Source organism: Pongo pygmaeus, chromosome 16 (genome assembly GCF_028885625.2).
Source record: "Pongo pygmaeus isolate AG05252 chromosome 16, NHGRI_mPonPyg2-v2.0_pri, whole genome shotgun sequence".
Lineage (NCBI taxonomy): Eukaryota > Metazoa > Chordata > Mammalia > Primates > Hominidae > Pongo > Pongo pygmaeus.
The window spans coordinates 84033171-84047529 of record NC_072389.2 but is presented as its reverse complement, the minus strand read 5'-3'; the positions used below and the strand labels follow the sequence as shown (position 1 = coordinate 84047529).

The 14359-nt window shown below is 49.9% G+C and overlaps 1 protein-coding gene across 1 annotated transcript; it reads right to left on the bottom strand.

The window, feature by feature from the left end:
* Positions 1-517: 517 nt before the first annotated feature.
* On the bottom strand, positions 518-11479 carry SH2D7 (SH2 domain containing 7). Its single transcript, XM_054450845.1, is given in 6 exon segments — positions 518-568; positions 2477-3151; positions 5459-5671; positions 5961-6126; positions 9865-9954; positions 11304-11479. Coding segments are annotated over 6 exon segments (1371 nt in total).
* Positions 11480-14359: the final 2880 nt, after the last annotated feature.

Genomic DNA, 14359 nt, shown 5'->3' with positions numbered 1-14359 from the left:
AGCAGAGGATGTGACTTCTGGCCCTCCCCTCCTTTTCGCTGATGGGGCTACAAGGAGGGGAACTGGTTTTGTTCTCAGTAGCAATTGCATGATGTCACTTGGCCAGTTAGAAAGGTGTCTGTCCTAGCACACAGCCTGCCACACATTGGGTAAGTGCTCAGTAGTGGGAGGCAGGTTTAGTCAGTCTGCCTGGGCCTCAGCATGCTCATCTGAGAAATGGGGGTGGTGACCCCTGCCTTTGGCCAGTCTCATTCCTCTCCAGCCTTGATTCCCTCCTGTGCATGGATGGGAGGCACAAGGAAAGCAGGACATAGCCAGGAGCTGCAGGCAGCTGGAAGGTCTTCTTCCACCTGCTCTCAGGCAGGCACCTCGGCTGTCTCGGAGCCTAGTTCTGTAGAAGGCTGGATGAGTCTCAGGATGCAAAGGGTGCCTTTAAGTGAGCTGAGGCCTTTGTGATAACCCCTGGCACGGCCTGGGTACCAGGAAACACACTGGTGGGCTGCCGGATGCCAGGCCCTCAGAATTTGTGCTTCCTGTCCGTGAAGAAGAGCCTCCGAAGCTTGTCAGGCTGCAAGGAAGGAGGAGATACTGAGGCCTGGGGTCGCTGGACAGAGAGGGAAAGACCCCGGCTCCGAGGACCTCTCATTGACCTTGGGTTGGGGGCCCAAGCCCAGGACATGAGGCCAGGTTGGAATTCTGATGGTTAATTCCACAAGCCTTTCCCAGTGCCTGAAATCCCACCTTCAGCTCCCCAATTTCAGATGCAGGGTTCACCCTCTTCTGGCTAAGGAGAGAAGGGGAAGAGGAGGGTAGAAAGGGTGGCGGGCCTCACCTTACCTCCCTGGAGTGCCCTGGTCTCCCCTGACCCACAGCTGGGAGCCTCAGGATGCACTGGTGTCCAAGGTAGTGTGGGGTGAGGCTGTACCCAGGCCCACAGAGATGGGAGAGGACATGGGGCAGCCGCAGGGAAAGAGCAGACATGGGATGTGGCTTCTGAGGGTTTCCACTGCCGGGTCTGTGGTCCCCGGAGAGTCAGGATCTCAAAGGCTGCTATCCATGGGGTGTGTGGGCACAGCCCTGCCCTGAGGGAGGAGCCGTCAGTACTTCCTGGGAAGATCTTTCCACCAGGAGTTCGGGCAGGAAGATCTGCATGTGCCTCACTGAGATCAGAGGACTTGCCCATGGGGAAGGGACTCCCAGGTTTTATTGTCTCTGGGTATAGGCAGAGTGTAGTTGGGACCGAGGGCTCCAGAGAGTTCATCTGCCTCCCTGAGAACCCTGGACCAGGCCCACTCCTGGCCACCGCTCTCCACACTCCTGGTCCCCTCTCCTCCTTACTTACCAGGCCCCTGCAGAAACTGAGAAGGAGGGGAAAGGACCCCTGGTCTGCTGCAGAGAAAGCCCTTAGAAGGTCCTGGAAGCCCCCAGCTTACACCCAAATCTAGCAGCTGCCTCTCCCACCAACACCACCACCACCACTGCCACCACCACCACCCCAGAGATCCTCAGAATAATAGCTGTGTTCATCAAGAGCCCTCTCTGGGCTGTGTCCTGAGCAGGAGAGGATGTCTAGCATTATCCTCTGGGCACCTACCCCTGGATACAAGCAGAGGATCAGCCCATTTTACAGATGAGGGAATGGAGGTCCTGGGTGGGGTTGCTAACCAAGAATATAGATGCCCGGTTAAATTTAAATTTTGAATAAACAAATGAATAATTGTGGTATTTAAGACATACTTTAAAATGGTTTTTGTTTTGTTTTGGTTTGGTTTTTTGTTTGTTTTTTTAAACAGGGTCTCACTTTGTCTCCCAGGCTGGAGTGCAGTGGTGCAATCTTGACTCATTGAAACTTTAACCTCCCAGGTTCAAGCGATCCTCCTGCTTCTGCCCCCCAGGTAGCTGAGGCTACAGGCCACCACGCCTGGCAATTTTTTGTATTTTTTCTTAGAGATGGGATTTTGCCACGTTGCCCAGGCTGGTCTCAAACTCCCAAGCTCAAGCAATCCACCTGCCTCAGCTTCCCAAAGGGCTAGGATTACAGACATGAGCCACCATGCCTGGCCTCAAAAATATTTGTTGTTTATCTGTAATTCAGGTTTAACTGGTTGTCCTGGAATTTGTCTTGCCCAAAGCTACAAGGCGAGGGAGTAGGAGCAAAGGGGCCATTCTCCTGCTCCCAGAGGCGCTAAGACCCCTGCAGAGGCTGAGAGGGAGGGGACGGGAACCCTGATCTGCTGTAGAGAATGCCCTTAGAAGGGCCTGGAAGCCCCCATCTTACATCCAAATCTAGCAGCTGCCTCTCCCACCACCATCACCACCACTTCCAGGCAGATGTTAGGGCTGGACAATTCTGTGTACTTCCAGGTAGTGGTGGTCACCTGACCTGCCTATGCCTGGGGGCTACAGGTTGTCTCCTACCACCAGGTGCTCTCTAAGGGCTGGGAGCTACCCCCCCAACCCCCATCATGGAGCTCACCTTGTGTGTCCGTCCAGTCTCCTTGCTCTTGGTTGCTGGGGTCTGCTTATAGGTGTTCCCAGGCTCTGAGAGCCCTGGGGTCCCTGAGATCCTCTTGTAGCCATGGTCCAAGGGCCCATGGACCCATGGGCTATATGTGGGACTGGCCCCAGGATGTGGGGCCCTGGCTGGGCCACCCCAGCAAGCTGGGATCTGCTCATAGGTACTGCCTTCTTGGTCTGGTGTGTCCCTGGGCTCTTGCAGGAGGCCTTCTGTCCCGATGAACTCATAGATATCTGCAGAGCTGCCCTGGGAGCAGGGCTGAGCCTCTTGGCTCAGCTTTGGAAACTCCTGCCTCCAGGTAGCCCCCAGGGATCCCATGGCATCAGAACACCCCCAGGAAGTGGGAGACACTGTGGGACCCTGGTCTGAGCTCACCCCAGAGAGGACGCGCACCAGGCCATCAGGCCTGTTCTGTTCTCCATCTGAGAGTCTCCTTTGGGCCTCCCTGCCTGGGGAGTAGGCCTGGCTGCCAGCTGGAACTGGCCCATGCCTGCCGGACCCCTCTGTGCCCAAGCCTAGCTGTGCCTGGTTCATCTTCCTCAGGTCTGCATAGATGATGTCACTGGGGCCTCCAAAAGACTCTTCCAGGAGGGAGGAACTCCTCTCAGGGAGTGGAGACACTCTGATGGGAGCCTGGGGAGACAGGGACAGAGAAACTCTTAAGGGGCAGCCCATCACTAAGATGACCTCTAGTAAAAACTCTCTCAGATAAGCCGAGGCGCCCTGTCTTGGCCGTAGTCTTCCTGCCTGTACATGCAAGGGTTGGATACATGACACTCAGGGTCCCTTCCAGCGCTCATGCTCTAGGACTTGTTCTTTTTTTTGTTTGTTTTTTGAGATGGAGTCTCGCTCTGTCGCCCAGGCTATAGTGCAGTGGCGCAATCTCAGCTCATTGCAACCTCAGCGTCCCGGGTTCAAGCTATTCTCCTGCCTCAGCCTCCTGAGTAGCTGGGATTACAGGCTCCCACCATCATGCCCAGGTAATTTTTGTATTTTTGTAGAGACAGGTTTTCCCCAAGTTGGCCAGGCTGGTCTCAAACTCCTGACCTCAGGTGATCCACCCGTCTCGGCCTCCCAAAGTGCTGGGATTACAGGTGTGAGCCACCGCACCCAGCCTAGGACTCGTACTTTACCTTGGCATTCAAGGCCTTGGGTCACCAGCACTACCTCCCACCCAACTTTCCCCTCCTGTCCTCCTCCCACCTCCATTGTGGTCCACTGGTCCCTCAGTGGCCCCAAACCCACTCACTGCTCCATTTCCCTTCAGAGTGGCCCATCTCCAAGTCCATCACTCATTTGACAAATATTTAGTGAACACCAACTATGTGTCAGACAGTGTCCTAGGTGCCAAGGACTCTGGTGAGCAAGACTAACTCCTGGGAGTTTATATTCTAATCTGGGAGATGGGCAGCCTACTGCTGCGCTGTGTAGCACAATATGGTTTGATGTGCTATATGATGGGCAAATATATCACAAGACAATGGAGTGTGGGGGCATGATCAGTGCTACGAAGAACGAAGCAGCGTCATGGGACAGAGAGAATGGCAGGTGGGGAAGGCAACATTTTCTGTCATGTAGGTGGGCGTTTCTGAGGTGATGATATTTAAGAAGAGAATGGAATGCAGTTAGAGTGTAAGCCATGCGGATATCTTGTAGGAAGAGCATCGCAGGCAGACGGTAGAGCCAGTGCAGAGGCCCTGAGGTAGGAGCAAGGTTGGTATGTCCAAGGATGATCTAGAAGGCCAAAGAAGCCAGAGAAAAGGCTTCACTGAAGCCTCCAGTGAAGAAGCAGAGGGTAGCACGGCATCTGGTGAGGCTCTTGTGGGCCCCGGTGAAGTGTTTAGGTTTTATTCTAAATATGAGGAGAAGCCGTTGGCACGCTGTGATCTGATATAAAGAAAAATCTTTCAGCCCGGCGCGGTGGCTCACGCTTGTAATCCTAGCACTTTGGGAGGCTGAGGCAGGCGGATCATCTGAAGTCAAGAATTCGAGACCAGCCTGGCCAACATGGCGAAAACCCGTCTCTACTAAAAATACAAAAAAAAAAAAAAAAAAAAAACATTAGCCAGGCATGGTGGCGTGCACCTGTAATCCCAGCTACTCAGGAGGCTGAGGCAGGGAAAATCACTTGGATCCAGGATGCAGAGATTGCAGTGAGCCGAGATGGTGCCACTGCCCTCTACTCTGGGTAACAGAGCGAGACTCTGTCTCAAAAATAAAAATAAAAATGGCTGGGCACAGTGGCTCATGCCTGTAATCCCAGCACTTTAGCCAAGGCGGGCAGATCACTTGAGGTCAAGAGTTCAAGACCCTGGCCAATATGTTGAAACCCCGTTGCTACTAAAAATACAAAAATTAGCCGGGTGTGGTGGCAGGTGCCTGTAATCCCAGCTCCTCGGGAGGCTGAGGCAGGAGAATCACTTGAACCCAGGAGAGGGCAGAGATTGCAGTGAGCCAAGATTGCACCATTGCATTCCAGCCTGGGCATCGCAGCAAGACTCTGTCTCAAAAAAAAAAAGAAAAAATCTTTCTGAGTCCATGGGGTGCTGCTATGGAGAAGAATAAAATATTGACTCACAGGCACCCCATGCTACAGCTTACTAAGGGATGTTCAGGCATTTCATATCCGTTTTCTCATTCAAGCTTCACAAGAACCTCAGGCATGGTAAACTGAGGCTCAGAGAAATTATGTGACTCACCTAAAGCCACATCGCTAGAAAATGGCCAAGCCAAGGCTTGAACCAAATCTAACTTGCCAGCAGCAGGCCATGGCATGGGTGAACCCTGGGTGATTCCAAGCTGGGTCTGCACCTCTGGGCCTGGCTCACCCTCCACAGCCAGAGAGGGTGGTTGGCCTGGCCTCAGGGTCTGACTGGGAGCACGGCACCCACATCCCTGGTCTGGCAACCCTGACTCTAGGTGGCCCGTAATGCTCCTCACCTCCATGCTTTCCTCCTGGGAGAGGTTCCGGGGACTCACATCCAGGATCTTCTGTGCGTGGAGGAAGGAGACCTGGGGCTTTGGAGAAGAGCAGGGGCTGGCGGCCTTGTCTGGGACCACTGTGGGGGATGCCGTGGCAGGCGGGTTTTCTGGGTCCACGATGGGCTGGTGGAGGCCCCGGGTGATGGCATCATACAGATCATTGTCCTCTGGCTGGGGGCATGGGGATACAGCAGACGTGTGGTCACACATGCCCAGCCAGTCTCCAGCTGCCTGCCTGAGACTGCTGGTAAGAGACTGCAACATTCCCACCAGGTCTCTGACCTCAGGTAAGACATCGCCACAGTCTCCCTTTTTCCAATAGGGATCATGACCCCACACCAAGTGCTCCTGGATGATAGTAAATAGGGAGGGCTTGAAAAATAGTATGCCTGAGTGATGGATACCCCAGGCCTGGGCTCCCTGCCCTATCACCCTCACCCTGGGGATGTGGGGTGCCTACCCGGGGGCAGGCAGCAGTCAGCGTCTCTTCGAAGGGCTCGAGCTGTGCCTCCTGGTAATGGTGCACAAGCTCAGCCGGGGTGCTGTGGCTCTGGGAGTCTCCTGAGATGATGTAACGCCGGTTTCGAAGCTGGTTGATAACAAAATGTCGGCAGCGATCGCTGCCCCTGCAACACAAGTGCTTGTGGTCTGGGGCTGCTGGTCACAGGCAGCCCAGCCTTGGCCCAGGGTCTGAGCTCTGTGCCTGGGTGCAGGAGAGGGGTCCCAGCTCTTGATCCAGAACAGACCTGCCTGACCTGGGGCCACTGTACCCCACTTGGAGCCATGGTGTGTTCTTCAGGAATCTACGGAGAGGTTTTCAAACCATGGAGCCCTGGGATCCTGGGAAGTACCTAAGCCTGCTCTGGTGGAGTCAGGGAGGGCACGGCTGTGACTGGAGTGAGGCAAGTGAGGCACTCATCTTGGGTGCGAAATTTAAAGGGGCACCAAAAAACTCAATCAAGAAAACGAATAACGCAGTATTTTAGAAAATCAAAATATATGAAAAAAATCCACAATGAACAAAACACCAAAGTTTTAAATAAAGACAGGATCCAACCCTGCACCTGTACAACTCAACCTCACCCTACTCCCCACCCTGCTGCAATGATGGAGTTCCAGCTCCCACTCCCTCTTTGGCCTGTAAAGTCACACCCTAAAATCCCACCCTCTTCATCTTCCTTTTTCCTAGAAGAATAACTTCTACACAATGATGTGCATACATCATAAATGTGCAGCTTGATGAATTTCCACATAGGAACCCTCCCACGTAACTGCCACTCAGATCAAGATATAAAACCTTTCCAGACCCCAGAAGACCTACTTGCACTCCCATCCAGTCAATGACCCCCAAAGGTAGCCACCATTCTGACACCTATCAGCATAGATTAGTCTTGCCCATTAGAGAACTTCTATAATACTTCTCTTTTGTGTCTAGCACCTTTCACTCAACATTATATCTTGGAGATTGATTCATGTCCCAGTAGAATTAGTTTCTTTTTTTTCTCATTTATATGTAGTATTCTAGTTAATGAAGAATCCACCATGTACCTATTCTGATGATAGACATTTAGGTTGTTTCCAGATTTGGGCTGTTATAAATAAAGCTGCTGTGAGCGTTCTTGTACATATCTTTTGGTGAATATGTACTCATTTCTGATGAGAATATACCAAGGAGTAGAGTTGGTGGGTCAAGGGTACCCTTGTGTTTGGCTTTAATAAATCATGCCAAATTGCTTTCTAAAATTATTGCAATGGGCCGGGCACAGTGGCTCATGCCTGTAATCCCAGCACTTTGAGAGGCCGAGGCAGGCAAATCACTTGAGATCAGGAGTTCAAGGCCAGCTTGATCAATATGGTGAAACCCCACCTCTACTAAAAATTCAAAAAAAAAAAAAAATAGCCGGTGTCATGGTGGTTGCCTGTAATCCCAGCTACTCGGGAGGCTGAGGTAGGAGAATTGCTTGAACCCTGGAGGCGGAGGTTGCAGTGGGCCGAGACTGTGCCATTGCACTCCAGCTGGGTGACAAGAGTGAAACTCCATCTCAAAAATAAAATAAAATAAAATAATTGCAATGTATGAGAGCTCCAGTTGTTCCACATATTCTGTCTTTCCATTATAGCCATCCATTGTGGCTTTAATTTGTGTTTCCCTGATAGCTAATGATGCTGAACATGTTTTCATATGCTTACGGGCCTTCTGAGTTTTTCTTTTTGGTAAAGTGCCTGCTCAGTTCTTTTGCTTTTATTTATTGAATTATCTGTTTTCGTCTTATTTGTACGAGGTCTTTATATATTCTGGATTTGAGTCCTTTGTTAGATATTTGTATTCTAATAGATAATTTCTTCAAGACTGCACCCTGACCTTTTTCTTCTCTTAATAATATCTTTTTATAAGAATTATAAAATTTTTATAAGAATTATAAAAATTCTTAATTTTGGCTAGGTGCAGTGGCTCACGCCTGTAATCCCAGCACTTTGGGAGGCTGAGGCAGGTGGATCACCCAAAGTCAGGAGATCGAGACCAGCCTGACCAATATGGTGAAACCCCGTCTCTACTAAAAATACGAAAATTAGCTGGGTGTGGTGGCGTGTGCCTGTAGTCCCAGCTAGTCGGGAGGCTGAGACAGGAGAATTGCTTGAACCCGGGAGGCAAAGGTGGCAGTGAGCAGAGATCGCGCCGCTGTGCTCTGGCCAGGGCGAGAGAGCAAGACTCCATCTCAAAAAAATAAATAAATAAATAAATAAATAAATTTTAAAAAATTCTTAATTTTAGGGAAATCAAATTAATCACTCTTTTAAGATTCGTGCTTTTTGTGTCCTGTTTAAAAAATCTTGGCTTCTCATTTTCAAAGGCATTTTCATTTACCTATGACAATGTTTTCCTGTTTTCTTCTAGAAATGGTATTGTTTTGCTCTTCTTTCTTGGATCTACGATCCATCTAGAATTAATTAATTTTCATGTATGGTATGAGGTAGCAGTAATTGTTTTCCATTTAGATATCCAATTGCTCCTGCACCAATTATTGAAAAAACAAGCCTTTCCCCCACGGAATTGCAGTGATGCCTCTGTTGTAAATCTGGTAACCAAACATTTGGGACTGTTTTGGGACTCTATTCTGTTCATTTTTCTATTTGTATACCTTTGAGCAGTCCCACTTTGGTCTCTTTTGTAAGTTAGTATTCTCCCTAAGATCTCATCTGGGAAGAAACAAAACAAAAGAAAATTAAAAAATCCCCAAAGCTCAAAAGACATTTGAAAACTACTGAGTTAGTATATTTCAAAATGCCTAGCACAGTGTCTGGCACACAGAATAAAAATATTTTAACAATGATTAACATTTATTTAAAGTCCTTACTACATTTTATGCATTGTGCTAAACAGTTTTAAACGTATCAACTGATTGCACACTTTCATCAAGCCTATGAAGCACGTACTATCATATTCCCATTTTACACATGAGGAAATGGGGGAACAGAGAAGCAAAGTAACTTGCTCAAGGTAAGGGTTTGAACTGGGGCAGTCTGAATATGTGACAATTTTGAATCAGAATCTGAAGCCTTTTAAGTTTACTCTGGAGCCCTGGCCTCCCTCCCTACTTAGGGAAGCCTTCTTACCTCCTCTGAATTCCCCATCCTGACCGACCTACTCTTGGGACAAGACCTGACATCACCATCTTTGCTTTTGTCCTCGCTACCTTGTCTCCTTCTCTCTATCCCCACTGTCCTACCCTAGCCCAGACCTCATTATCTCACATCCAGGCAATTGCAGGAGTCCCCAGTGCCCCCATACCTCCAGCTCTGACTTCCAGTCCTCTCTCCATAGGCTGCCTAAAGGACCTATGCAAATACATTGAACCAGATCATCCTTCATGGTCTACAGACTTAGCCAGGCATCCAAGGCCATTCTAAGCTTTTTCCGCCCTCCCTTCCAGGCATTCCTCCAAAGGAACCAAGTGTTCTGCTGTACCCAGCAACCTGCAGCTCCCCCAGCACCCTTGTCTTTCATGCCTCTGTATTTTTGCACATGGCATTCCATCTACCAGAGACGCCCTCCTAAACCCCAACCACACCCTCCTTTCTGCCTAGCAACTTGTATTCTTCCTTCTGTCCTAGGTTCAAAGTTCACCTCTGTGAAGCCTCCCCTGAACCCCACTCACCTCCTTTGAAGGCCACGGCTTCATCCCTAGCATACGGCCAGCACTGCTCAGGAAGTGTCTGCTGAGCATGTGATGGATGAATGAGGGAGTCAGGAGTCAGGACCCAGGGAAATCCAGGCAATTTGGGCCAGTGGGGCCTCTGCACTAATCTGCAAGGCTAGGTTATGGTAGGATGAGTTTGCTTGCCCAGAGGGCTTCCCCTCTTACCTGTAGGACAAGATGTAGCCGGTGGTTCAGTCACTGAGGCGGATAAGGAAGGAACCAAGAGCTTTGTCCCTGAGTAGCTGCTCCGTCTGCCTGGGCAGAGGACATGCCATTAGCTGGGGTCTGTGCCCTAATGGCAGCAGGTGCAACCTGACTTAGGCCTCTCTCGGAATCCCTGCTGGCCATGCCTTTGGGTTCCAGACCTCCAACCCTTTACAGAGGAGCCACTCAGACCTGTGGATGGGTCTGTGGCCTGTCAGGGCTCAGCATGTGGTCTATCTGGGCCCAAATGATTAAGTTCAAGACTGTCTGGGGCTGGGTCAGGGTCTGAAGCCATATGCACCCCCCAACTCCCCACTGCAGCCTCACTAGCAGGCACATTGGTTGCTGACCCTGGCCACCCACTCTCCACCTGGATGGTTGTGTAGCAAGAATAAATCCACCCAGCTGGAGATATTGAGGTTTAGTGGGGAGTCCCTCCCTCAGAATCACTGTGTACAGTGCTGCAGGATGTGCACTACACACGAGCTTCTGCAGGGAGAAGATGCTGCTGTGTCTGAAGCAGCTAAAAGGGACTCATTCCTCTTCCTGTCCCCTTCAATCCCAGGCAGTTACAGAGATTTTCCACATGGTGCCAAATATTTTGGAGGCATGGTGAAAAGTTCCAGCTGTCTTGTGGTTTGGCAGTACACAGACCAGATATGTATTCCCTCACTCAGTTACTCACCAAATACTGAGTGCCTGCTCTATGCAGCTAAATCATTTGCAGGGCCAGGTGCTAAATGAAAACATGGGGCCCCTGGTTCAAAATGATTTAGAATTTCCAGACAGTGACAGCAGAGCATTAAACCAAATGTGGAGCCCTTTTGACCCTGTGCTGTTGCACGAGTCAGTGCCCATAAAGCTGGCCCTGGCTCTGTGCAGGTGCTGTGCCAGGACCTAAGGACTGGCTGGATTTGTCATTCCTTCATCAGGTGTTTTGGCTGCTTGGAGAGCCAGCCCAAATAGAAAGCCAAACCTGTATCTTGGCCTTTATACCTAGGGTAACCGTGCGTCCAGGTTTGCCTGGGATGGCCCCATTTATGACGGTTCTCCTAGCTTAGTTACTAATAGTGTTCCAGTTTGGACGATAAAAGATATGGTCCCCTAGTTACTCATCAAGTCAGGGCCTGGCCCTCTTTCTGTCCTCTGGCAGCCTGGCAGCCCCAGCCATCCTCAACTTGTACTAAAGTAGAGGCCATTGCCCTCCCCGACTCTGCCTACAGAAGCCACCACCAGAGGATGTGGCGCTCCTCAGTCTGTTCCCCTGTCCCCCGCCTCCAAGGGCCCCTGCCTAGCCCAGGGAAAGGATGGGAACCAGTCTGATCCAGAGTTCCCAGACCATTTTCTCAGCCCCAAGGAGCTGTGGGCTATGAGGGACCTGTGGGCAGAAGCAGCCTTACTTGTGGATGATGAATCCATGAAACCAGGGAGGCAGGGCACCGTTCTGTAGAATGAAGGGGGCCTGTGTCTCCATGAACCACTTCAGGGCAAGCTCCTGGAGCTCAGCCAGGGCCTGGCTGTCCCCTGACCCCTCAGGATCTCTCCCCAGGCTGAGCTGCTTTAGGCTGTCCTCCATGCTGGCAGGCACCGGAGTGGAAGCAGAGCGCAGCCAGTGCACATGCCTCTATATCTGTGTGTGCCCTGGCTCATTTGCCTGAGCCCATGCCCTACCCAAGGGCCCATAGCACACAGCAGCCCTATTGTCACCTCTGGGCTGGTGGCTGGTTCTCTCCTCTGATGCTTTGGGGTGGGGCACCTTGGCTGGCTGCAGACATGGGGGAACAATCACTGTAGCAGCCTGAGAGGGGTAGGGAAGGCCCTCCATGGCTTCCTGGCCAGCAGATAAGCTACCTCACTGGGTTTGGCCCTGTTCCCCACAACCTCCAGTCTTTGTCACAACTAAAGATCGGACCCTGGCAAAAGTCCACAGCACTGCCCCTGGGACAAAGCAGTGGATTTAAATTCTAGGTATCCTTCCTTCGTGGAGGCTACTTTTATTTTGATGGAGAAGTTCTGTGCTAACTAAGTCTTCCTTCCACTCAAGATTTATTGAGTCCCTACTGTGTGCCATGTAAATCCGGGCCCTGGGAATAAAGCAGTGAATAAAATAGCACTTTGCCCTCATGGCACATACATTCTAGAGGGAGACAAACAAATATATGCGTAGAATATAGAGTCAAATGAAATAAGCACTCCAAGACAAAGGCAGAAGAACAAGAGAGCACATGGGCTGCATTATGCAGAAACAGAGTCAGGGGTCAGTGTCCAGGAGGTGACACTGGAACAGTGAAGGAGGAAGCCAAGCAGGTACCTGGGGGAGTAGACTCTTGTCAGCAGGGGGAAAGCACGTGCAAAGATGAAGAGGTGGGACTTTGTTGCAGATTTTGAAGAACAACCAGAAGCTCATGTCGTTTTAACAGAGAGGGGACTTCGGAGTAGATGGGTACCCTGGAAAGGCAGGGATAGGCCTCTGGTAGGAAGCTTTGGAGCAGTTAGGGCAATGGGACCATTTGTTCACACAAACATCCCTGAGTATCTAATGCGTTCCTGAGTTTCCTAGCAGAAATCCAGGCTGGGTGGATGGTGAGGCAGCAGATGGTGCAGTCAGCCTCAAGGATCTTGGTGAGACTCCCACTTCCACCGCACACTGACGTGAGACCACCCTGGGCAAGTAGCTGGGACTGACGTGGGGTCTCAAGAAACTTACTAAATTGTTGCAGAGAACTCAATTACCTCATCTGTAAAATGGGCATGAGGCAAAGCTACTTTCTAGACTCTAGGGTCATTATGAGGACTAAGTGAGAGGGCATAATGGTTGATAATGAAGGGGCATTTATATAAGTTCAAAAATAGGATGCAGGTACTGTTACGATATGACTGAAGTGATTTGTTGTCATTTCCCTGCTTAAAGCACTTGATATATAACTATCTCTGTCTAACTCATTCCACAGTAAGACAGAGATGCTTGGTTTCATTTTTCCTTGAGGCCAGACCTGTAATCCCAGCACTTTGGGAGGGCAAGGCAAGGTGGGAGGATCACTTGAGGCCAGGAGTTCATGGCCAGCCTGGGCAACATAGTGAGACCCTGTATCTAAAAAAGAAAATATCAGAACTAATCAATGGCGATAGAAGTTAAGATAGTGGTTACCTTGGGGACTGGGTGGGGAGCGAAAAGCTGCTGGTGCTGACAGTGTTCTATTTCTTGATCTGGTTGGTGGGTTGAGTGAGTGTGGATTGAGTGAGTTGAGTGAGAGTGCTCACTGTGTGAGGATTCACTGGCTCTGCACTCATGGTTCATGCATTTTTCTATGTCTATGTTCTACTTCAATGAAAAAGTTTAAAAAAATGAGGGTGTTACAGCCAGATTTCCTTGGTTCAAATTCCAGCATGCTAGCTATATGACCTTAACCAAATGATCTAACTTGTCCTGCTGTTAGGAAGGTTAGATGAGTTAAATCCTTAGAACAGTGTATGGAATAACATAGCGACTAGGATTAGCTATTAATTTGATGATGATGATGATGATGATGATGATGGTGGTGGTGGCGATGCAAGATTCTGAAATACAGAAGGTCCGCTCCTGTTGATAATTATAATTATTGTTATCATTACAACATCATCATGGGTTATCTGAAATCAAGATAAAAATGCCTGTAAGGGTGTGTGTGAGGCTTATAGTTCAGAGAACACACAAGGGCATGAGGCAAACCTGTGACCTCAATCTGGGCAGCTCTTTTATTTATTTATTTATTTATTTATTTATTTATTTAGAGACAGAGTGTTGCTCTGTCACCCAGGCTGGAATGCAGTGGCACGATCTCCGTTCGCTGCAACCTCTGCCTCCTGGGTTCAAGCGATTTTCCTGCCTCAGCCTCCTGAGTAGCTGGGACTACAGGCGCACGCCACCATGCCTGGCTAATTTTTTGTATTTTTAGTAGAGATGGGGTTTCACTGTCTTAGCCAGGATGGTTTTGATCTCCTGAGCTCTTTCTCATCTCTCAGCCACATTTTCCACATCCATGAAAAGGGTAACCATACTTAGCTCACCTGGGGATGGGGTGAAATACTACAGGTAGTGCTTTTCTCACAAGGACAAGCACATAGGCACATAGTAAGTGTTCTTGGAGGGTCTATTACTGGGAACATCACTTTTATAAACCATTAATTCCCAGCCTTGACACTGGAGGAGTCAACTCTTGCCAGGGGACATCCTAAGGGAACCATCATTCGCATACTTGCTAATTGGTCTTCCCTGTCACAAACATAAGCCAGGGATATAATGGCATCAGAACGGAAATCCCAGGCCTGGGCTGACAAGGACTGGAACTCTTTAAAATGGGAAAGGGAGCTGGGCATGATGGCTCACACCTATAATCCCAGCACTTTGGGACACCAAGGTAGGAGGATTGCTTGAGCTCAGGAGTTCAAGACTACCCTGGGAAACATAGCAAGGCCC